We start from the raw sequence: 25,077 nt of genomic DNA on the forward strand, positions 1-25,077 counted from the left end.
ACCTTCCGCTACCGCTATCGCCAGCATGGCAGCGACGAAGGAAACATTGATGACTTTAGCTTGGTGGTAGCCATGCAGAGAAGGAGGAGAGATCGGAGAATCTGTCAAACCTGCTGAACGTGACGGAGACGAAAACGGATGTGGAGGTGGAGGCGGAGAGGAAAGAGGAGGCATTGGCGGAGCTGAAGCAAGTGGTGAAGGATTTGCACGAAGAAGACCTCTCGATGCGAAGAATCGGGGTGGAGAGAGTGAGGTCGCTGGTGAAGGAGGATGCCGAAGCGAGAGCGAATCTCGCAATGCTCGGAACAATTCCTCCTCTCGTCGGAATGCTCGATTTGGAAGACGCTCATTTGCAAATCGCTTCGCTATATGCTTTGCTCAATCTCGGAATCGGTAACGATGCATGCGTAATTTGCATTTTCATTCAAAATCCACGGTGGTGACATGTTAATTACACTAGAATCATTTGAAAGCTCATTGTCCCAATTCACGGGTTCAATTGAAGGAGCTGTTGCTTTTGCCCCCAATTTGCAAATTAGGTTTTTTTTTCCAAAGGTCTGTTTTTTATTTTTATTTTGTTTGTCTGTCTGAAATTGAATTTGTGGGATTTCCTTCAATTAGACTCGTGATCCAATTCCACAATTTGTCCCTTCAATTTTGGTTAATTTTTCATTGAGTTTCTTTTTCTGCTTGTGAATGGATGCAAAGTTGGTTACTTTTATTCCCAAACATAGAAGTTGTGCCATGAAGGAGACGTGCAGTGGACAGGAACAAAGATGATGAGGTGGAAAAAGAGTTGACGAGGGCGGTGGACGAGACGAAGATGCAAGGAAGGAGAAGCTCCAGTCAGGGAAGGAGAAAAGCTGGAAAGATTAACTGCATGTCAGAAAAAAAATGATGTGGCACACTACCGTCAGCCACCTCAATTGATTTTTAAAACTAAAAACAAATTCGCTTGATAGTTTAGGAACTAAAAACATATTTAACCCTTAATTGAATCTCTTTCATTTAATTTTTATATCAACAAGATTATATAATTATTAATTAGATCAGATAATTATTATTTTACTCTTACACCTTACATGCAAAATTATAAAATTATATAGAAACAACTAACGAAAGCGACGAAAAAAAAGAAGTTAAAAGTCAATTCACTTAAAAATTAAACCACATAAACTCAATTAATAAAATATTTCTTTTTAATAATCAATAAACCATAAAAAATCATTTAAAAATTCTCAAATTTATCATAAAGTTGCAATCTAATTAAGTCTATTATTATTGTTAATAAAATACCGATAGAAGATATTATTGATGCAAATACTTTCAAATATTAACATATTATTATCTCTAAGTTTCTTGAAGCACGTTTAACTCGTAAAAGATTTTCTGCATGTTAACGAGAATGAGACTCCATAATCGTACCAGAATCATCCTTCATCAAGTTTATACTAATATTTTTCAACACAAATCCCCTAATAATCAAATACTCCAGTAGAAGATTATCATTCCTGTGTCCTCTATACCCATCAAACTCAACCTCTTCAAGGCTTGATCTCAAACACTCACAATCTCCCAAAAAATCAGCCCAAAATCGTGTGATGTTGAAATAAAACGGTTCTTCACAATCCTTCAATATATGCAACAAAAAATTAGTGGCCTAAAATATAGATTTGTCAAAGGAAATTCAAAGGCTAACACATAAATACAGAAAAAAAAATTCAATGCACACTAAACATATACTTACAGACAAGTAATTTTTTGGACATATTTGAATGGTGAGACACCCTAACATAGGACAACTGTTGATGAAGAATGCGATTCCTATGAACTCGTCCTCATGCAATGATGCATTCAAGATCAAATGTTGTACACTCATGTCATGCTCCATTCGAAGTTGTTCAGGTCCACTGGGAATAACCTTATAATATCACATGAAATACGTTAGTTAAAACAATTTAGACATCATCTTGTAACGCACGTCCTTGTTTTAGTTCTTGCCAAAGAGAAAGAGAAAGAGAAATAGAACACACGATCATATTATATGGTGTTTAATTTTATAATTATATCTTGTACCGTATGAACGTATGATCGTGGAAAAAGACCAACCATATAACATCACATATAGGAGTTGATCGGTTCAAATGTAAATATCATTAAGCATTATTCAATTAAAATTACCGGTAAACTTTGTTTATTAGGCAATGGACTGTGATTAGAAGTCCGTTAATCATAAGCTCATCTCGAAACATATAAATACTTGTCAAAATATTTCATGCTCAAGTCAGTAATCAATATGATCGAGAGTCATAGTAAAATCTTCAATTCGCAATAAATGCAATCACTCTCGATCGGATTGATTACTGACCTAAGCGTCAGAGTGCCTATCACAGATATTTATAGGTTTCGAGATAAGCTTATAATTAACGGACTTCTAATCACGACCCATTGCCTAATAAATAACATTTATCGATAATCTTGATTTGGATGATGCTTAATGATATTTACATCTGGATCGGTCGATCCCTATGTGATGTTATCTGGTCAGTCCTTCTCCACAACCGCACAATCATACGGTACATATGTGATGAGATTTATTTAGACTCACATTTGACATTTGAGTTATTATGATATCATCCTTATATAATTATATAACCATCATATAACCCTGTATGATGACCACTAACAAAATAAATTTTGAGCAAGAAATATACCTGAAGAACATAACTGCATACAGTCAAAATGCTAGCAATAGAGAGATTTTTCATCAGATTGTATAGAGGATAACCATGTCTGTCATACGAATATTCAATAGCGAAGTCAAGATCTGCCTCTTCTATTTCTGGTGAATGAATTTCTATGTTGTTGAATTTCATCCACCCAAAGTACTTGAAAATTTGGAGATTGAGTGCATTGACATTAAAAACATCAAACTCAAAACAACAATGATCAATGACAAGCATTTTCAAACCCATGGTTTCTTCTTGCCCTAGTTTGAACTTTTTTGAGCTCCGACACCTTTTCAAACTCAAACTCTCAAGCATTCTACATTTGAAAGCAAAGCCTTGATAACAGTAAGTGTAGGGAGGTTTGACACACACACACACATACACATAGATCTCCACACTGGTAAGATATTGTCCGCTTTGGGCCAAGCCCTCACGGATTTGCTTTTAGTATCACTCCAAAAGATTGGTCAAACACTGAACATTTCTTGCTCTCCATCTCTCATGATCTATCTGGCTATCTGCCCCGGCCAAGGCTTCACCTTATCATGGAGGGTCGTACTCGTCTGAGCCTGGTCACCAGACCTGAACCATACCATTTGTAGGGAGGTTTGACACACACACATACACATAGATCTCCACACTGGTAAGATATTGTCCGCTTTGGACCAAGCTCTCACGGATTTGCTTTTGCTACCACTCCAAAAGGCCTCTTACCAATGGAGGTATCTTATGTGTATATAAACCCATGTCCATCTCATTTTTATCCAATGTGGGACTTGGACTCACACTTGGATACCCAACAATCTCCCCCTCAAGGGTGAGTCCCTTCCACATAAGTACACTTCCCCTCCCGCGGAAGCATTCCCAACCAAGTCCCACATTGGATAAAAAATGAGAAAATAGAGCAGTATATAAAGGTGAAAGACCCATTAACCCATTGCCTTAAGGTTTTGGGTAAAGAGTGGTGTCGATCCCTTATATAGTTGGCTCGGATGTTATTGGTGTTTGTGTAACCCACAAGGAACCTCCTCCTCGATAGACCCAACAGTGGTATCAGAGCCGATGGTTTGTCTTGGTGACCCTTAGACGAGTATAATAATCCCTATACCGAAAGTCTTCCTGGCAAAGGGTATTCAGGTAAGCGAGTTCCGTTAAGATGAACGACGATTGGAAAGGGTTACTCGTAGTTGTGGTTGGTTGAGAATGCTTCCGAGGGGGAGTGTACCTATGTGGAAGGGACTCACCCTTGAGGGGGAGATTGTTGGGTATCCAAGTGTGAGTCCAAGTCGCACATTGGATAAAAATGAGAAAATAGAGCAGTATATAAAGGTGAAAAACTCATCAACCTATTGCCTTAAGGTTTTGGATAAAGACTGGTGTCGATCCCTTATATAGTTGGCTCGAATGTTATTGATGTTTGTGTAACCCACAAGGAACCTCCTCTTCGATAGACCTAACAGTGAGAATCACTTTCATCCAACCCAAAGAAACTTCTTTGAGTACATGAAAGTTGCACAATAACTTTAAATACTGAAGACCAGTATGTGGATATACCTGTTTTGGCAATTCAAAGGGTGCCTCGTAATCTTCAAAATAGACATCATGTTCCATGCAGACGAAATCAGTGTTGGGTTATTAGGCTCCCTTCCTATGTGGAGAATCGACCCAAATAATGTGGACCTTTATGTCTCACTAGGTCAAATAGAGATGGGTCAGATTAGTAGGGCACATTAGAGTAATTTGAAGAGAGGCAAAAGCCAAGTAAGAGAAAAAGAAAGAGAGAAAGTCATTCCCGCATAACCCTAAACCTGCACTTGTGTTTTCGTCGTTGTGAAGTCGTTCACCGTTGGATCGAGCTGATTTTTGGACAGTAGGTGCCAGACATATGGTTCTTCATTCTGACCGTTCAGATCATCAATCAGAAGTCTAGATTGGGAGAAATCAGTCTCGCACCAGCAGTCCTGTTTTGGAGATTTTTCATATTCTTTGTTCTTGTTTGTAAGCATTTGTGCTTATTTAAATTGGCTTATTGAACACATCATTTGGTGTTATTATTTGAGACTCTTTTGTATCATATTATTGATCATAGTGGATTTTTCTTTGGTCTGGACGACTCGTGGTTTTTACCCTTGCATTGAGGGGTTTTCCATGCTAAAAATTGTTGGTATCTATTTGTGCTTTGGATTCTATTTTTGTTCTATTTGTTTGGTGCTCCTCACATATTCTCGCAAGAAAGAGAGATTGAATTTCGACTGCGTTATTACTGTTTGATAAGTTGTTATATTTTTTGTCCTTCCCCATCAATCCGCAAAGTCAAGTGTTAATTTTTTCACCTTACGTTGTGTTGCAAAACCAACACATTGATCAATGATGTCCCCCACATCTTGTTGTGTTGACATCTTCAAAGAAAACTTGTCCAACACAGTTCCTATGTGGTTTTCAATCCAAATTTCGATGAAGTCAAGAAAAGCTCTTCTCTGGACTTGTCTGCTCTCAAAAGATTGGTCAGGTTTAACAAAAAAAAGTTCATTAAACTCTATATTTTTTTTAGACTTTGATGCTTTCAACCAATTTTTAGAAAGGACAGAACTTTTCACCGTTTCCTTGAAGGGAAGGAGTGAAATGATGACTATAAGCAACTCCAATGGCAACAGACTAAGAAAATCTTTCATGGCTGACTATATAATAAGGTCATTGAGAATTAAGTTTTGCAGGGAAAAAAAATATCAAGGTGATTCCTTTTGCAATGAAATTGAAAGATATATATAGAAAAGGGCTCACAATCCTTTACTGAGAAATCTGTTTGATTCAAATAAAACATTTATTCTGATTTGTGTAAATATAGATTTTTTGCATATTATTTTAATACTTATAAACATATTTTATGATGCATTTCTTTCTCTCTTTTTTTCTTTTTAAGTGTGGTTTATGGTTATTTTGAAAGAAAAAAAGTAACATTTTTTCTTTAATTTACTGAAATATTTTATAAGATCATTCTTTTCATGCTATTTATGTCTAAAATAATTAAATATTAAGAACCGTATATAAATATAAGAGTAATTAATATCGTGTTTAACTTAGAAATTTGTTTATAGTGATTTATTAATGAGTTTCTTTACTTCAACAAAGTAAATATTGAAAAGAAAAATCTATTATTAAAGCGAACTGACGTGACAAACCAAATTTCTTGTATAGATAATTTCACAGTACTGAATTTTGAAATCAGCTAAACAAATTCGTATAAAATATGTAAAAGAATGAATTTTCTGTAAAATCGAAAAAATTTGTTTAAAAAATTGTCGTAAAAAAATTCTGATCAGAGAAGTCCTTATATTTTTCACTGTGTTTGCTTGGGCTGATTTACTGTATACGAGAATTATCGAAGATAGATTTGCGTGAGAAATGTTGTTCGTTTGGACTGATTTGGGAAGAATGAAAAGCAGGGAAAAGCAGAGATTTGCAAGATTGGATTATTTTTAGCATCTCCCAATTTTGTCAAGATTTGCGATGATTTATACTGAAAAGTCCTGTATGCCCCTATGCTATTTCTATAATTCCATGACCATTTTAAAGGCATGCATAGATAAGTTTGGTGTGTGTTAACTGACGTTTGGACGAGAAAGAAGGCGGTTGATGATGAGGAGGCAACTGGATGAAAAAGACGAAAGCTTGAAGCAGAAGAGATCTTCATGTATTTGGTTCCACTGTTACGTGTATCCAGTTTCAACTTTTGGAAGAATTTGCAAAGGAGGTGTATTCGGTTACATGCTTCGCGTATCCGGTTCCAGGTAAGGTTGTTATAATTTTGCGCCTCGGGTCTGCGTGCTTCGTATCTAGTTCTGCGGAGGGCACCTCTTTGTTCCGGTTCCAGTCACCGGTTCCCCATACCTGGAATACTTGTTCAGTCGCCATAAGTGGCTTAGCAGAAGCGTGTTTACGTCCGTCGACGCAAACATAGACGTAGGTGGAGGAAGGGTGTCGATGCCCTTTGAACATCGTCGGAGGGAGGAGATCCGACCGTAGATCAGAGAAAGAGGAAGCGGATGGAGTCGAATCGCGAATCGGTGAGGAGATCGCGAACCTCTCCGTCGAGATCTACAGATTCCGGACATTCTCTTCAATCTTTGGTAGATCCCCCACCTATGATGGCTCACTTGTTCCTCCATGAAACCGAAGCACTGTTTGGTGCATAATAAACATATAATAATAATAATAATAATAATAATAATAATAATAATAATAATCATCATCATAATAATAATAATAATAATAATAATAATAATACAATTTATTTTCATCTTAAAAATTAATTTTTCTTTTTTTCTTATAATATTTTTTACAATTATATATAATATTAACGATTATCAAATAATTGATAATAAATTATATTACAAAAAATATTATCATTTTATATCACATTAATTTCTAAGGATATTTTGGTAATCTTCAATTTCTAACAATTAAACAATTTTTTTTATCTGTCACATCAATCTAATCCTACACTAATTCTCACAAACTTTACTTCTAAATTCACTCTCAATTACCCACAAATTAACTCAAAAAAACAACAAAAAAATTACCATCAAATTCATTCAAATTATCTCCCGAAATCATCACAAGATAACAAAGCATAAATGCAAAAAAGATATTTAATATTTTAATACAATTTTAAGTTAAATATTTATTATATATTTTTAGTTTTTTTTATTTCAATGCATATTTATGTCTCATTATATATTTTTGTCTATCATCGTAACTAATTTTTCATTCATATTAATTAAATTAAAACTGTAATTGTAGAAAGAAACTTATATTAATTAAAATTTTAAAAGTAACAGGTAAAACAATTTTTTTTTGTTAAAAAACTGACAACTAAAATAATTAAAGACTAACATTATTTTAATTTAACGAAGTAACTCACATTTAATGTGAGTGAAAAATATAATCATCCTATCTTTCCTCGTTAATGAATTACATTAATATTAATGAATTTAAACTGAATGTAATTTAATTCAAGTCTTATCGTTAATGAATTACATCAATGTTCATTGATTTAAAATGAATGTAATTGTTTTCAAGTCTCGTCATTAATTATTTTATTAATTTCTGGTTACATTGAATGATTGTTAAGACCGCGGTAGTGAGGATGTGTTTGAATTAAGGAGTAAATTTAAAAACTTGAGACTGTAAAAGTGTTTTTTACCTTTAAAAGAGAAAAAGAAAGATAAAAAATAAAATAACTATATTAAGTATTAGTGTGATAGAATCTTAGACACGGATGAAAAATACAAAGAAAATATTTTGTGTAAATTAGGTAGATAAAAAGTAAGCACAGACAAAGAAACGAATGAAATATGCAAAAAATAATAAAAGCAGTTTTTCTATTTTTTTTAATATTAGACTAAAAGTTTATAAATATTATTATTCTGATAAATATTATTATTCAATGGTGGTTTGGTCCACCTTTTCACATTAGGGGCAATTTATGTAATATGTTATAATTTATTTGAATTATTAAATTAAGAGTGGAATTTATTATTTGATAATGATGTAACTCTTTTTATTTAAAATTTCATGAATAAAAAAAAGAGAGTGAAAAGTTAAAAAGAAGAAAATATGTAAATGATGTTATATTAATTAAATAAAAAAAGTAGAAAGGAAAATTAATGTATTTATTATTATTATTATATTTGAAAAAAACTATAATCAATTATATTTTTTTTCATAAAACTACCAAAATAGATTAAATTTATTGAACTAGACTCATGTAAACATAATTTTTATTTTATTTTATTTTGGAATATGACACATTTTAATAAGATTTAAATGTTAAAATTATGTGCATAGTTGTCATGTCCTATTTTATAATAAGAATGTCTTAAGTATACTTTTACCGTTATGTCTTTCTTTTTAATTTATTGAACTAGACATGAGAACTTTACAGATATTTCATTTTTGTTTAAATTAGGCACATTGATTGAAAAAAAAAATACTGTGTGCCATTACAAATAATTTTTATTTATTTGTAATCAATGAGCTTAAATTTGTCATTTTATTTCAGTTTTCAAATTCATTCAAACTCCCTTAACCCAAATTATATATATAATTATATACAATTTAATGTTTTAAAATAAGGAACACAGGAGTCTTTTATATGGAAAATTTTGACAAACTAAAATTTAGGAATTTGTTTCAAACCAAAAAATATCTATACCATTAGACAAAGAATTTTTCCTTTTGGCGTCTACATTTGTTTTTATAATTTTATTAAGTAACTATTTTTTAATTAAAATAATTAACTTATTATTAATTTTTAAAATTTAACAATTTTTTGGATTTATTTTTTTTTGTTAAGTTTAAATAATCTGTTAAACTAAAATAATTATTTATAATAAAAAAATACCTACAAAATAAATAAAAATTATTTATATTGATTTTTATAATTATAATTTTATTATTTTTTGTTATTATGAAAGGAAAAAAAAGTAAACACACGTGTAATATATGTGTTTTCATTGGAAATTTTTTTTTCATTTTTAGAGATATTTTAAGTTAACGTTTATATTTGTAAAAAAATAAAGAGATTAAAGGATAAAATAATAGAGGTAAAGTGTTTACAAAAATTTGTTAAGCATCAAAGTAATAATATCCATATTTTATAAAAATTATTTTCCAAAACTAAAAAATATGAAGTATATATAAAATCATTTTTTGTTACGTTGGAAAAAATTGTAAGGAAACTAGATTACTTCTTGCTTCTGATCTTGAAAACCTTATCCATAAAAGTATTTGTGGGCTTCTATGGCCTCTTAAATGTCATCCACAAACAGCCATTAGGCCCATCTACTTTCACATTGCTGCTTCCTCCTTCTTTATCTTCAAGGATGCTATTCCAAGGTCAAGTTCCAATACAGAGTAGCATGTCGCTGTTTCACAATTACACTGGTACGAGAATACGTTTTGTGAACTTTAAGGAACATCAACTTAGATTTCATATTATCATTGTCACCTTATTATAATATACCATGTTTTTGAGAAATTATCTCAGACTAAACAAATACACACATTTATTCCTCAAACTTGATGATAATTTAGACATAGAGAAGGAGCTGAAAAACTAATAATCTCTAATGATAATGTTCCTGAGAAGCTCATCATTATTAACTATTATTATTCACATAGAAATAGACAAAAGTGCCGGATCCTTCAGACTTTACCAAAATCCATCTACCACCTTGCATAATAGACTTCCTTATCAGTGACTTTTATGACTCCTCCACTCTACTGCTTTGACTGCAAAAATCAGTAGAATGAGAGATTATGTATATTGTTATTTTCAAAATAGGCAATGTGTTTATCAGAATGTAAAAATAAAATATGAAGAACATCACACCATCTTTCACCTAAAACCTTAAAATTTCATCTATAATCAACAGATCAATGTCACACTATGAGAAAATCCCATCTAGATAGTACCTGTGAATACAAGAAGGTTCCGAGGATGGCAATAGCAGCTCCAAGAGCGTTAACAGGCTGAACTGGTGTGTGGAAGATGATGATTGAAGAAACTATAACAGATATGCGTTTCATGGTGTTTCCAATGCTAAATGTCAAAGGAGATATCTCATCCAGAGACATGTACGACACCTGATTATACAGGTGATAGAATATACTCTGAGCTGCCACCCACCTGTTGTGCGCAGGTAACAGCCATAAACAATCGTAAGACAGAAGAAGCACACAAGCTTTTAAGGACCACAAGTGAAAGAACAAAAGAACAATGGATATAACTCAAAATAAAAACAAAAGAACTCAAGTTAGTTTTCTGTTTGAAACCCCGAACACGTAAATCAGGTTTCACATAAAACATCACAGTCAAATGGTTACTAAGAAAATGTTCTCCTTTCTCAAAGTACACAGAGTTAAAGTTATTAAGTCAACATTTGCTCCTCACTCTACTAAAAACAGCACTCTCACTAACAGAGAGAAGAGGCTATGCACATTATCATCCAATAAAAAACCAGCAAATTGGATATGTTTAATTTCTGTTTGATCAACGATGAAAATTTTATTTTGATAGTACATAACCATCAAATTCATACATCTGCTATCTACATAGCAACTCCATAAAACAAGCAATCCAACAACATCCACCTTTCCTTCCTGTTATGTCTTGTAGATCAACATCAAACAAATTGCAATTTCTGTGCAGTGTAGACAATAGTAGTCGGGAAAATATTATGAGTTTACGACAATTTCAAGATATCACCTTTATGAAAACACAGAATCAACAACAACATCAGATAGATTATATATGTTATAGTTACCATATAAATTGAGGTCCAATTTGAGAGAGAGCTGCTTGCCATCCAATTGCCCACATCTGTGGTCCCTCCACAGCAATCGCAAAAGGTGTGAGTATTACAAGAGACAACATAGATAAACACGCATAGTAGTTCATTCCACTAACAGCCTTTCCTTTCATGCCCTTCTTTGAAAATATGTTACGGAACACGAATGCCAAATTCGATATCATAGCCCCCATAAAACCTGAAATATATAATAAAGCAGTTATTGAATCAAAATCAAGAGGGCATGAAAACAAATATGAGAAATATATTCCATCACGGCCTCTGGTAACAACATAAGCACCGAAGTGTACTATGTAGCAGTAAATCATCCTTTACATTGATGTCTTAACACAAGCATTAACACACAATAATTAAATACATAAATAGAAGTTAGGTAATAAACATTTTTGCTTGAGTAGGGGAAGGAGGGGACTCTGTTATTATTTCCTTAACCAATACTTTCCGTCAATTGATTCTAGCATATCCGACTTCTATACTATGCTCAACAACAAAATACAAAAATGCAACAAAAATGCAACAGAAAAGCAACTTCTTTACCAATCATGTTGAAGTTGAGCTCAGTAACAGCTGCAAGTGCACATCCACCAATGATAGGAATTAAGGAAAGATAGACTGGCACCGGGAAGGTCTCACCCAGAAGAAATCTGGAAACAAGAACACTGAAAGCTGGTTCACCACTCTTTATGATGTGGGTGAAGGAGACTGCAACTTTTGACATGCTAACAGTTGCCGCTACATGTCCTATTGTATGTGCAACAGCAACCTGAAGGAAAAACATCAAACACTAAGGTCCTGTCTACTTCTAGATATTAATAATCAGAGAAAACTCCAAACCATGCAAGTTCTCATTTGAATTGAATCCAAAAGAAAAAAGTGAATTTTCCGCTTCCAAAACTTAATTTTTCATCATTGAAAAAAAAAATCACTAATAAAGCTCCTCCCAATTCAACACCGTTTAAATGAATTAACTTTGCTCTTTTCTTCATGAAATCATCAAAGTCAAAACACACACATATACCAATAGATGGAATAAAATTCCATATTTAAAAAGTGATTTCAGAGAAAACATCAAGCTTTCTTGGGTCGCTATGAGCAAACCATATTTATTCGCAATTTCCCACAATATCCAGAATCACAACAAAACTGTGGCAATGAGCACAATTTAAAACCAAGATTACATATATAACACATGAACAGACAAAAACATGCTTTCACTTTCTTTCATAAACTTTTTTCTAAAGATACAAACAAAAGTCACTAACTTACAGGTAACAAAGTCTTCCAGAACTCAAGATCGGTCTTGGGAGGCTCCGCTATCCTGGTGGCCCAAGAGATCAACATCATGAGAGACCCACATGCAAGGGAGAGTGTTGAGGTAAGCCAAGGGTAGGGGTACGCATTCAGCACCTTCTTATTATAAATATTGAACACCACATTCAGAGCCCACCAAGTTGCAAAGTATATACCAATTTTCACCTTCTTAGCAGCCTCCGATGGATCAGCCCCTTCCACCTCCGGTCTCTCAGCCTCATAGGCCTTACATGTCCCCAAATCACCACGTTCACGCCTCACCGAAGACCTAACAAAATTCCCCAACCCCACACATGAAAGGTGCAGTGGCTTTTGCACTGACAAAAGAGATCTCACAGTCTTTTCCCTTGGATGGGAAGAAGGGACAACAAGGGAACATGACTTAGCTGAGGCTAAAGTTGAACCCTTTCTTAGCAAAACATCAGAGGCTCTGATCGATATGGCGGGCTGTTTCACCGTGCAAATCATGGTGTGATCACTGATGAAATGGCAAAAACCAATAAAAAACAGAATATAAAAAACTAAACTTTCCGATCAAAATCCCAATGGGTTGCTAATAAATGAAGGGGAAATCAGCAAAAATCCCAATGGGTTGCTAATAAATGAAGGGGAAATCAGCAAAAGGACGAGCAGAAATAGGGATCCCGTGCGAGTGTGTCAGTGTCAGTGTCAGAACCGTGAAGTGAAATCTCACGGACTGAGCACTATTATTATTATTATGAGATTTGAGAATGTCTCTATGATTTGGCTCTTTAAATCAAAGTTACTGTGTCAGAAACACAGAAGCTTGCTAGTGCTAAGGTAATATTTAAGTCTAGAAAACATCAATCACATAATGTGAAAGATATTATGAGCTGCTTAAGGGTAAAATCATTTGGAATCTGTTCGGGGAATGATGCTAAAAACTCGACAATGGGGTTTGGGAATTAGTAGAAGAGGACGAAAAAGCACTTGCTTTGCTGGTTTTTGCCCTTTTCAAAAGCCTTTGTCTCGTTCCTCCCGGCTAGTAAAAGGGTGAAAGATTCAATCTTTCAATGCTTATAATGATACCACATTTAAGTATATTACTGAGTTTATACAGCATTTAATTAGCAACAGAAAAATATATTATTTATATTTATTAACTGAAAAAGAAATCATTCATCTACTTTATCAGAAATATTATCTATCTATATATACTCATTAATTGTAAGCACTTGTTTAATTATTTTTATAACCCATCATATCATGTATTTTATTTCAAATTATTTTTTATACTTTTTTTCTTAAAACTAGATTAGATATATAATACAATATAATAAAGACATGAAAATGATAAGATAGAAGCACAATAACTAAATTTCAAATTCATAAAAAGTATTTTAGATTGTGTAAGTTATTAAAATTTAAAATTATAATATAGATATTTTTTAATATGCTAATTGTATTTTGGATTTATAAGTTATGAAGTTTTAATATAAGATCATCTCCAACTGTTGAAAATTCTTTTTAAAAATTATTCACATTCAATTTAGAGATAAAGTAAAAGTGAGCTGTTAAAAATGAAAAAAATATTGATAAAAATAAATGTGAACTTTTTTAATAAATCATCAATATGGAATTACCTTTTATATTATGTTGCAAGAAGAAAAAAGAAAAGTGAAAAAAAATTCTTAAAGGTATATTTATAAGAAAAAATAATTCCTAAAATTAATGTAAATTAAAACACTCTTAAAAACAGTATATGTTGACAAAAATATTAGCATGTAATAATTATAGTTAAATTTTAGTATGTAATCAATTATAATTTTTTTATATGTGGAAAATATTTATTTAATATAAAAATAGGTTGGATGGTGATGTAAAATTTGACAAATTAATGGGAAAAATGAATATTTTACTGAGTGAGATTCGTGGAGAACATGTTTGATATTGTTGTAGTTTATGCATGTGGCAGAGAAGAAGGAATAAACACGTGGATTTGACTGAGTTAAAATGGTGGCACGTGCAGGTGGCATGATAAGATGACACTGTAGAATTATTAGAAGTGAATAAAAAGAACAAAAGCTGAATGATAATAAGGTTGATGAGAATGTTAATAATGTCAGTGTCATGTCAGGAGTGAATATTCCAGGAGGAAAAACAAAAATGTTCACATTTAAATCTCAATATTATTATTATTATTTATTACCAGTAGTATTCCTATTTATGTTATTATTATGTATCACTGTTCCTTATTAACATAAGGATAATAATAATAATTATTATTATTATTATTAATATTAAATTATAGTGAAAAACAACAATGAAATAATAACTAATTGTTAGTGAAAAAAATAGATAAAAATGAAATACTCATAGGTATAATTAAATTATAAAAATAATTTATTTTATATAACTACTGACTTTTACTACAGTATCATCATAGTTTCAATAGTACATACAGTAAATAACATATTTAATTGTTTTACATTTTATATAACAAACAAAACTACATAATATAGAGAGAGAGAGAAAAGAAATTATAATAATAATATTTATTATTATTATATTTTAAATTTTATTTAACTATTTATCCTATATTTTTATATTATATTATATACAAATAAACATAATATAATTGATTCTCAATTTTCAAATATAAGAAAAAGAAATGTTTAATGTAAGTGTTATTTTTAGTTTTTTTTTTTATGTAAATGATGCAATTTTATTTTGATTTTATGAATATATAAAGTTTTACTGTATGCAAGTAATATTAAGTTTGCATAATTTCATTATTAAAAAGTTATATCATGTTTTCTTGATATGTTAAAATGAATTTGTTTAACTTTATTTAATTTTGAGTTAACTTTTCTTTTATGTTAAAGTTATGTAACGATCATAATTTTAGTAGAATTAATGTATTGTAAAGTTTTGTATTTATGGCATAATTTCATGTAATATCGTTTAGCACATTTTTAATTTTTGGAATGAGTTTTTATTTTCTTTAAGAACTGAAATTGTGTGTAAGATAAATGACAAACACATCCAACAACTTTTTTTGAGGTTTGTATTAAATAGTTTGTGTGTAACTAAAATTAATTATGTATTTATAATTATTGAGATTATATTGGGTTCACTTCATTATAATATATTTTTAACTATTACAGTTTCAACTCTTTTACTTTGTCATTTTTTAAATGAGCTTATCCTGATTGAACCTAATTCTTGAAGAGAGATTTATGTTATTGAGTTATAAAGAGGACTCCTACCTCAGCTATAAGGAGACATTTAGAACAGTGATTTGATGTGAATACTTCTATTCGAAAGCATGTGTCGTGCCCTCAAATAAAGCAAGGTACTGAGTTGTATAAATAATTAATGAAATTATAAGGGTACACGCTTATACAATGACTATATGTCAAAATCAATTCACTCAAATTTCATCATTAGTAATTTTGAGTATAAAATACTCATCAAGTTCAAATTCTTTAAATCTTCATCAAGTTAAATTATACATTAAGTTTAAGAGTTTTAAGATTACTAATGATGATCTATATATTTCTACATAAATTCATTGGGTACTTATATTTAGTTATTTAAAAACATTTTCCAACACCTTAAGAATCAACAATAAGCATGGGTAATTAAGTTACAACAAACACTAAGCATAATAACCAAATACTAATATTGAAATGAAAAACATATAAATTAGAAACACAATAATTTAGTTTATTACATCTAATATCAACAATAGATTTAGCACTCCATGGTTGAGAACTCAAGGTTTACAAATTTAAAAGATAAAAACAAAATTGAAATCATAAATAATATAGAAGTCCTTTCCCAAGGCACATAATAGACTCTCCAAGATTTAATCGTGTCTCCCATTAGCATCACTACTTCAAACTACAACTCATATCCCTCTTCGATTCAAAAGGGGTGAAGATTGAAACTTAAGGAGGAAATGGAGAGTTTACTAACACCTTTGATGGTCTCCTAAGACCTTTCCCAAACATCTAAAGTGTTTATCTCTCATGCAAAACAGGGAATGAATGAAAACCTTTGCGAATGAGATTAAATGCCTTAATTTCATGTTTGAGCATTGTTATCGCTTGACGTCATCTCAAGATCATTGGACGCCATCATTCAGATCGAGAGAAGGGCGGTCTCTGTTAGAGCACCACTCAACGTTGTCAAATTACCGCCTAACACCGTTCATCACTAGCATGTGGCGCCTAACTTTGATCGTTCAATAGTGACTCTCTAAAATGTGATGGCACCTAACACCAGTCTAGCTGCCCAACATCAGCCTGTTGAAATGTGGGTGGCGCCCAACGCCACTATTATGCTATTCATAGCTAGACAACATTGCAAGTTGGTTCTGTGACTTTGTAGAGCTACGCACAATTCTTGTGACACCCAACGCAACTATTTGCCTTTGCCTAAAATAATATTTTTTTGTTCAATCATGCTTTCTTGAAGTCTAACTTGTTTTCTCAACCAATTTTTTTTCCTATTCACTTATTTCACACACTCAAATTGAGACTAGAGATAAAACAAATACAAAATAAATAAAACACAAAACAATGTTACAAAAACAATACCAAAAATTAAATAAGATAAAAGTACAAAAATTAAATAAGATAAAAGTTATAAACAGGTTAATTTTATTTACAAAACATAACATAAATAAATAAAAGGATAAAAAATCAACATTATGAAACCCATGTGAGACATAAAGAATTAGAAAAATCATTCACTAATTATATCATAATAAAGTGGATCACCCAAATCCAAATAAATAAATAAATGTTCTATGGTAAAAGTGAAGGTCATAATAATTTTTTTTTCATAATAGAATAAAATTTCATCACTTATAACAACATTGCCTACATTCACATACTGTTTCATATATATATATATATATATATATATATATATATATATATAATATAATATAAGTTATTTTTATTTGAATTACAAAATTCTTATCATTTATCATATTAGTAATAGTATTTACTACTTCACTAATAATTGTTAATTTCTTTTTATTAAATTACTTTACATACTTTACTTTGAATAACAACAACATAAACAATTAATTATACAATTTATTCTTTATTTAATAAAATTACATACAATAAATAAAAATATAAAATACATTTTTAAAAGATCCTATTATACTAAAATTACGTCAATCTCACACACCTTTCGTTGAAAAAATCAACTATAAATTATGAACATTATTGTTTACATTGATTATGGATTATAGGAATTGTCATGTGTTACATAAGTTCTTTTGAAAGAATTATAAAATACTTGTTATGATCCATATATTTATCGTATATGTTGTTTTACACTAATAAATTTAGTTATGAAACTCGATCTATATAAGTAGACTAACTTTCATTTTGAACAGGATAGAATTGGACCTTATAAATCTTAAAAATGTTGTAGAGAGATTGAAATAACAAATGTCATTAGTTATAAACGATGATACAAACAAATAATAATAGCATGAAAATACAACAATTGAAGAGCTTAAAATTCTCTTTATCACACCACAAATAATTTAATTTAGCCACGTAGGACATAAGTCAATGTCCAAGTTTAAGAATGACTATATCTTGAATATGAAACTTAAAACTTTGTTAACTACACATGAGACAAGATTGATTACTGTTATTTTTTTCTTTATAAAACAGTAATATTGATAACATACTTGTAACATGCATTTTGTCTTGATTTATCATTCAACAAATCATATGAACTAAGTGATTTTTCTATAATTAGACCTTTTAATAATACAACAATATAATCTCATTTATAGAAAATTATTTCTACTATTTAACTATGTTTTAGGTTCTTATATATTACTTTTTTATGATATCACAATATTTATAATAGGCTAGTGTGTGATACTTATATTAAAACAACAATTGTAATTTTAGATAAACTAAAAAAAAGAGAAACAAAAACTATAATTTAAAAAAGTATGTTTAAGTCTAGTAGTAATATGAATCAAAGAAATAATCTTAGGTTGCGAGACATACCTATCTAAAATTAGCTTTGGTATACTAATAAAAAGATTAAGACATACTTTCCAAACCAGATAAGATAAAACACGGGGCTAAGAGATTTCAAGAAAATAAAACACTTAAAAAAGACATAAACCAATGATTTTGAATAAAATAAGTAAAATTGAATCAGTTTATCCATAGAATTTTAAAAGAAAAAAAAATATAATTAAAGATATGTTTGGTTTATTATTGAAATGTTCTTAAATTCACTTTCTAACGAGAAGAAGTAAGGTTATATTCAATTCAACACGACTCCAATGCAAACACACACTACTCCCATTTAATTATATAAGAAATAACATAAGTGAGAAACTTCCACAAAACAAAAAGAGAAAAGATATATAAAATTATAAAAATATATGTGAAAATAGAATATAAGAAAGGAGTTTGAACAGTTTCAAAGACAATACTGTATTTGTATAGTTTCAGATTTAGTTAATAATAAGGTTTCAAAGTAACTCCTTAAATTGGTTTTCAATTTCCCAAACTATGCCAGCGCAAATGAATAGACACGATTGTTTTTTTTTTTTAAAACGCTTTTGGGCTCTGGGCTTGGGCTGGGATGCATTTTAGTAGTGTTATAACACGGAGCTGGGATGCATTTTATCCAATGTTTCCCTCTCTCTGAAGTTGCAATTGTTCTTAAACCCTAGAACACTCTCACTGAAGAAGCTGCGAGGGAAATTTTTGTTCTTCCAAAATGTCGATGTCTAAGAGTTCCAAGATGCTCCAGTACATCAACTACCGAATGCGCGTCACCATTCAGGACGGACGCCAGCTCGTCGGAAAATTCATGGCATTCGACCGCCACATGAACCTTGTTCTCGGCGACTGCGAGGAGTTCCGAAAGCTTCCTCCGGCCAAGGGCAAGAAGCCCGCCGAAGGCGGCGACCGTGAGGACCGCCGCACGCTCGGTCTTGTACTCCTCCGCGGCGAGGAGGTCATCTCCATGACCGTCGAGGGACCACCTCCGCCGGAAGAGTCCCGCTCAAAGGCCGTCGGTGCCGCCGCACTCGCCGGCCCCGGCATCGGTCGTGCCGCCGGAAGAGGCATTCCTCCCGCTCCCGTTGTCCAGGCCCAGCCTGGTCTCGCCGGCCCAGTTCGCGGCGTTGGCGGCCCTGCCCCGGGCATGATGCAGCCGCAGATCTCGCGTCCACCGCAGCTCAATGCGCCGCCGTATCCTGGCGGTCCGCCGGTTATGCGTCCACCGGGGCAGATGCCAGGGCAATTCGCTCCTCCCCCCATGGCGAGGGGTCCGCCTCCTCCGATGCCACCCGGACAATTTGTTCCTCCAAGACCTGGTGGCGGTCCACCTCAGTTCTCCGTTCCTCCCCCGCAGTTTGGACAGCGGCCCATGGGACCTCCTCCTCCGGGACAGATGGTGAGAGGACCTCCGGCTCCTCCGCGCCCTGGTATGCCTGCGCCTCCTCCACCTCGCCCCGGCATGCCCCCACCACCTGGCAGCGGTGTTCCGGTATTTGGTCCTCCTCGACCTGGCATGCCTCCTCCCCCAAACCCTCCAAACCAACAACAGTAACGAGATAATGGATTGGTAGGTTGTATCTGATGTCTTACTCATTCCCGTCTTTTAGATTTTGGTGAGACTGAGTGCCTCTGTATTTGTGCTTGAGTTTGCGTTTGAAAAATTTACTGTGAAAACTGATGATTTATGCCTGGTCGAGTTTACTGTAATAGTAAGTTTGATGTAAGATCTAATTTTTGTCTTTCTCATTCCTCTCTTTTAGATTTTGGTGAGACTGAGTGCCTCTGTATTTGTGCTTGAGTTTGCGTTTGAAAAATGTTCAAACTGATTTATGTCTGGTCGAGTTTATTGTAACAGAAAGTTTGATGTAAGATCTAATTTAAAATTTCCTTCATCGAAGTTTTAAAATGTGAGTGCGGCCTTGATCCTTGTTATTGTGGGAATTAGTGGATGATATTACTTTTGTTGGTAAGGATATTTGGAGCTATTACAAATCCCAACTCAAATTTGCGTTTGAAAGTGAAGCAAAATTTAACATCAACATGTTATGAAGTTTCTGAATTCATTAGAATTGTCTATTGATATTATTTTGTTGTGACCAATGAGTTGCAGAGTAAGGAACAGTGTGCTGTCTACTATAAACGAATTTTGAATTTACCTTTTGGATACACTATTTTAAACTATCTTGATTAGCAAGAATAGCGGAAGGTATGCGTATATTGCAAGTTATTTGTGGCCTATTAGGTTCCAAGCTGACTTTGTTAGTATTTCTGTTGAGAAATCATCAAATAATGTGAAGGTGGCTAACTTCACTACAACTACTATATGCTATTAGGCCACTCCAAGATAGCAAATTAAATATTAACCGATGCAAATGTTGTAAGACAATGTGTAGTTATTTCTCATTCCCTTTACATTCTTGAAGGAGTATTCTTTAGTATAATAGTCGATAGTGCCAAATAGTGGTGGCACACGTTGTGGAGAATCGGGATTATTCTACAAATAATGAATGGCATTTGTAGTTTGAAGTCGCTGCTTTTAGTACAATAGAGGAGTAAATAGTCAAAAGCCTTGGACATGAGTTCTAACCGATGATAACCATGAAAAAACGTTGTTTAGGAGATAAATAGGGTGGATGGAAAGAAGGAAGAGAGAAGTAGAGTGAATGAGTATAGGTGAGTCAATGTTGTTTTGGAAATAGCCACTAAACATATAATCGTGGTTCTATGTCGTGTATATGGCTTCATAAAGATTTGCAGTTGTGGTTTCAATGGGGTTGTGTGGTGAGTCAATAAACCCTTTTGTTTAGATTCAATTGCAGATGTGGATCACAATTTTGAACCTTGTGTATAATTACTTCTGGTTTGTGTATCCCACACGAAATGCCTGTCAAATTGAGTCAGTTGTTTCCTTTTGCAAGGAATTGTGCTTAAAATGAAAAGGGGTTGTCTCCACACCTTTTTGTCTCACTCTTGTTTCCACTCAACCAAAGAACATTAGTATATCATTTCTCACTATTTTCTTCACCCTCTATCAAAGTTACTGTAGGTCTGTTTGTTTGTAGGAGTACTTTTTCTGTTACCGGTCAGTTCTTGTTCCCTTTAGTGCCAAACACAAACACCGACCCTTGTTCCATAACATTTCCACCATTTCTCAGTTTTCTTTCTAGCTATGACAGTTGGCCATTCGAATCTCTGGTCTCCATAATCTTTGATTTTCCTTTAGAATTCTGATATTCTGCAAACTTGTTACTGTTTTTAGCTAAGTTGGTTTTATGATACTGAATTAGACTTAAACTTGATTTCTAATATTGTATTTGAACCTATCCAAGTAAGCTTTTTTAGATACTTCATGTCGCTATTAGACCTTGCACTTGTAGTCATTGGTGTGACAGAGTATGTTTGAGATTTCAAATCAATTAGAGATATGTTTAGTGTATAATTTAGTGTAAATTTCTCAGGCTGAGTTTGCAAAACTGAGTTATGATTGAAATCCACTTTCTAGGTAAAGACTATTTTATTGTCATGGAACGTTCATGGACTTGACATGTGAATTGACAATATTATACCTCATTAAAAAACACATCATGGTATCTAAATGAAATGTATACCATAACCATAATTAATAGTCTTACTGATATTTTTTACCATTTGTAGTCACGGAACGTTCATTGACTTGACATGTTAGTTGACAAGATTGTACCTCATTAAGAAACACATCATAGTATCTAAATGAAATGTATACCATAATCATAATTAATAGTCTTCTGACCTTTTTTACCATGGTTTTGTTCATATAACTTGTGTCTCTACCCTAGATCAAGTTCTATTTCAGGTGTGATCTTAGTTTCAGGACAAAAATGTTGGTTGAGGAAGAACCTTGATCTTCCATTTTCTGACATGCTATATGGATGGGCAATCAACAGTAACTCCACAGTGAACCACTAATTTGCCTGCTGTAATGGACAAACAATGATTGATTAGCATAATGAATAGATGAGCAGTACAGTGTGACTTAAGGAAATTTACCCTTCATCTTTTGACAAAATTCTTTTGTTTTGGGCAAAAATACATGCCCTGTGGCAGCAGATTTTCAGACTCAAAGTTTTGAATTTATACCAGTCTACCCAATTCTACCCACATGATCGAGACTTGTGGGTTGTCAGATTCTCTTGTGAATTTATGCATGCCGGACTAGTCTCACTGAAAAGAATTATGTAATTTAGCTTGTTTTCTTGACTTAGCAACTTTTTTTTATAATATCTAAATGACTTTGGACTGGTGACCATGACTTCTGCTCCTCTTTATTTGTTCTTCATTTATCTTTATTTTAAAGCAATCATAATGGTTTTTGCACCAGCTTAATTTAGTCATTCACTTTGGACTTATTATGTGGCATTTTGGTTAAGACCAGGTGTTAAGTTTGTTTAGTTGGAAGTTTCATATCGACTAGTGATAATGTCACTTTAGAGTATATATGTGGGTGCAAATCTCACTTTACAAGCTGGTTTTGTGAGATTAGACTTAAAGTTCACTTTTTAACATGGTATAAGAGTCATGGGTTAGAGTCAATTTTAGCGAAATTTGTGTATGTTGGGCATATCGTTCCACCCGCTATCGGATCACTCATTAAGATTTAGTCCCACGCACGAGATATATATACCTCAACGTGAGGGGGTGTTGGAAATTCTATATAGACTAGTAAGAAGGCCAATTTAGAGTATTTAAGTGGATGTAAACCTATCTTATAAACCGATTTTGTGAGATTGAGTTAGGTTTAAAGTACACTTTTTAACAATTAGTCACTAAAATGCTTGTCAACACTTGCCACCTATATGATATTGATTTGTCTCAGTAAAATAGGAGTGAAGTTATTGTATTGTTTTATTTTTCAGCTGTACATGATAAATAGGTAGGAAAGTGAAATAACTAAGCAACAGGATGTGGGTTTAAATAACTAAGTGTAGCCCTTGTCTTTTTATAATACATGTTGGAGCATGTTTCTGTATAGAATATTGGAATACTATGTATAATATGTTCAGTAATCTGATATGTTCGTAATGTTTACTCCGGAATCCATATTTGGCCCATAAATTTGTATGTTAGTTAGGGAATGAATTATATCTTATTTTAACTTATGCTTCGGCAAGGTTGAGGACATTGTTAGTGTACATTTTGCGTGTTAGTGGTCTATTGTTAAGAATATTTGTTGATGTCATCTTTGGTATTCTATATGATCTACGAAGCATAAATTTTGCTAATATTTTTGTGTGGTTATTGTGTCAGTGTTGTCTCTGTTTGTGTTCCAACCTCGTCACATTCAACAACTTGAACTTCATCTCTGGCTTAATATTATTTTGCTTAAATTTTGTATTACTTTCTCCATCATCCTCTATATATTCTTAATCACTGAAATCTTTTACCTTTGTCATTGTTGGACTGCTTTATTATTAGTAAATTTGCTGATTATTGGGAAGTTATTTGAGACATTGGATTCGGCATATTGATAGTACGTTATTTTTCTTGTTATATGTGGTTATTTGACTTCAAATTGTTATGACAGGTTTCTTACTGCTAATCGGAACCCAAATACGGACTCTGGACATCTTGCGCGCGATTCAATATCCAGCTTGTACAACCTTGAATCACTCTCCTGTTAGGGATTTTTTATTTTGGTCTTGATGAGGATGTGTAATGTTAGAAACAGCTTTATGTTTTTGAGGAAATCATTATTCTACTAAAATCTGAGCATTGGACCATAGAAGTCCCCGTGTAGATTTTCAGGGGAAAAATGCCGGATCGCGTAGACAGAGAGTACTGATTCGAACGTAGGACAGAAACCCCCTTGTGCCATTTGGGTTATATTACATAATATGACATTGGTAATGCTTCTGGATCAATTCTTTTTTTGTTTGTTTGCACTTATTTTGGCATTGTTTTTCTTAGTATAGTCTATAATAGGTTGGCTGCATTAAGCTGAAAAAAATGGTTAGACGCAGCACATATTTGATGAAAGTATATGCGATTGAATGATCTTTAACAGACGGCTGATTATGGTTTCGATGATATAAACGATTAATGCAAGTGAAATCAGTAGCGCTTCACTTGATTTTTGTCTACCATTCCACTGTCCGTTTCTATATTATATTATTCCAATAATATAAATTAATAGTAATATATTTTCTAACACAAGGTTTCTTAATTTATTTTCACTTTTTCTAAAGCATTTTTTTTATTCAAAATGGTCTTTTATATTTATCTTCTCTCTTCACTTAATTTTTCTCTCTTCACTTTACTAAACATAGCTTTAACAATAATATCAAGTGTTTTAAATCAATGTTTGGTTTTCTCTTTTAAATAATTAAATTTACTTTTGTGGGATGTTTTAGTTTTGTCCAATTTGATTGCTCTAGCGATGTTTTTATTTTCATGGCTAATTATGTTGTATTCATTTAAAACTCTTAAAATGCTAAATATGATTTTATTTTATAATATCTTGCATTTATTATCTATACAGAGAAGATTTTTCTTTTCAGTGTTCACATTTATTTTTTAATTTTATCTTTTAAATAAAAGTTATTTTAATTTTAATTAATTATTTTATCAATTATATTCCTCAAGTTATCTTTCTTTAATTTAACT

The 25,077-nt window shown here is 32.4% G+C and overlaps 3 protein-coding genes across 3 annotated transcripts; 1 reads left to right on the forward strand and 2 right to left on the reverse strand.

The window, feature by feature from the left end:
- Window positions 1–1,396: 1,396 nt before the first annotated feature.
- LOC108336504 (putative F-box protein At3g29830) lies at window positions 1,397–2,975 on the reverse strand. The gene is made up of 3 exons (XM_017572986.1): window positions 2,715–2,975; window positions 1,748–1,921; window positions 1,397–1,630 (listed from the first exon to the last, which is right to left on the reverse strand). Exons 1-3 carry the CDS (start codon window positions 2,973–2,975, stop codon window positions 1,397–1,399), a joined length of 669 nt encoding a protein of 222 aa, XP_017428475.1.
- Window positions 2,976–9,697: 6,722 nt separating this feature from the next.
- On the reverse strand, window positions 9,698–13,252 carry LOC108338638 (glucose-6-phosphate/phosphate translocator 1, chloroplastic). Its single transcript, XM_017575642.2, has 5 exons — window positions 12,368–13,252; window positions 11,639–11,864; window positions 11,057–11,279; window positions 10,206–10,419; window positions 9,698–10,022 (listed from the first exon to the last, which is right to left on the reverse strand). The coding sequence occupies exons 1-5, from the start codon at window positions 12,878–12,880 to the stop codon at window positions 10,011–10,013; spliced, it is 1,188 nt and encodes a 395-aa protein (XP_017431131.1). The 5' UTR covers window positions 12,881–13,252; the 3' UTR covers window positions 9,698–10,010.
- Window positions 13,253–19,049: 5,797 nt separating this feature from the next.
- LOC108338377 (uncharacterized) lies at window positions 19,050–24,335 on the forward strand. Its single transcript, XM_017575217.2, has 2 exons — window positions 19,050–20,005; window positions 23,999–24,335. Exon 1 carries the CDS (start codon window positions 19,154–19,156, stop codon window positions 19,988–19,990), a length of 837 nt encoding a protein of 278 aa, XP_017430706.1. The 5' UTR covers window positions 19,050–19,153; the 3' UTR covers window positions 19,991–20,005; window positions 23,999–24,335.
- Window positions 24,336–25,077: the final 742 nt, after the last annotated feature.

This window comes from Vigna angularis, chromosome 7, assembly GCF_016808095.1.
Source record: "Vigna angularis cultivar LongXiaoDou No.4 chromosome 7, ASM1680809v1, whole genome shotgun sequence".
Classification (NCBI taxonomy): Eukaryota; Viridiplantae; Streptophyta; class Magnoliopsida; order Fabales; family Fabaceae; genus Vigna; species Vigna angularis.

What these genes read in the sequence shown, in the direction of transcription:
- LOC108336504 (XM_017572986.1), bottom strand. Translation starts at nt 2,975, where the DNA reads ATGGGTTTGAAAATGCTTGTCATTGATCATTGTTGTTTTGAGTTTGAT. An exon ending in TATGCAGTTATGTTCTTCAG is followed by an intron (nt 1,922 to 2,714) that starts GTATATTTCTTG and finishes TGATATTATAAG; the next exon opens with GTTATTCCCAGTGGACCTGA. An exon ending in GTCCAAAAAATTACTTGTCT is followed by an intron (nt 1,631 to 1,747) that starts GTAAGTATATGT and finishes CATATATTGAAG; the next exon opens with GATTGTGAAGAACCGTTTTA.
- LOC108338638 (XM_017575642.2), bottom strand. Translation starts at nt 12,880, where the DNA reads ATGATTTGCACGGTGAAACAGCCCGCCATATCGATCAGAGCCTCTGAT. An exon ending in GCTCAACTTCAACATGATTG is followed by an intron (nt 11,280 to 11,638) that starts GTAAAGAAGTTG and finishes TATATATTTCAG; the next exon opens with GTTTTATGGGGGCTATGATA. An exon ending in ATTGGACCTCAATTTATATG is followed by an intron (nt 10,420 to 11,056) that starts GTAACTATAACA and finishes TGCGCACAACAG; the next exon opens with GTGGGTGGCAGCTCAGAGTA.
- LOC108338377 (XM_017575217.2), top strand. Translation starts at nt 19,154, where the DNA reads ATGTCGATGTCTAAGAGTTCCAAGATGCTCCAGTACATCAACTACCGA.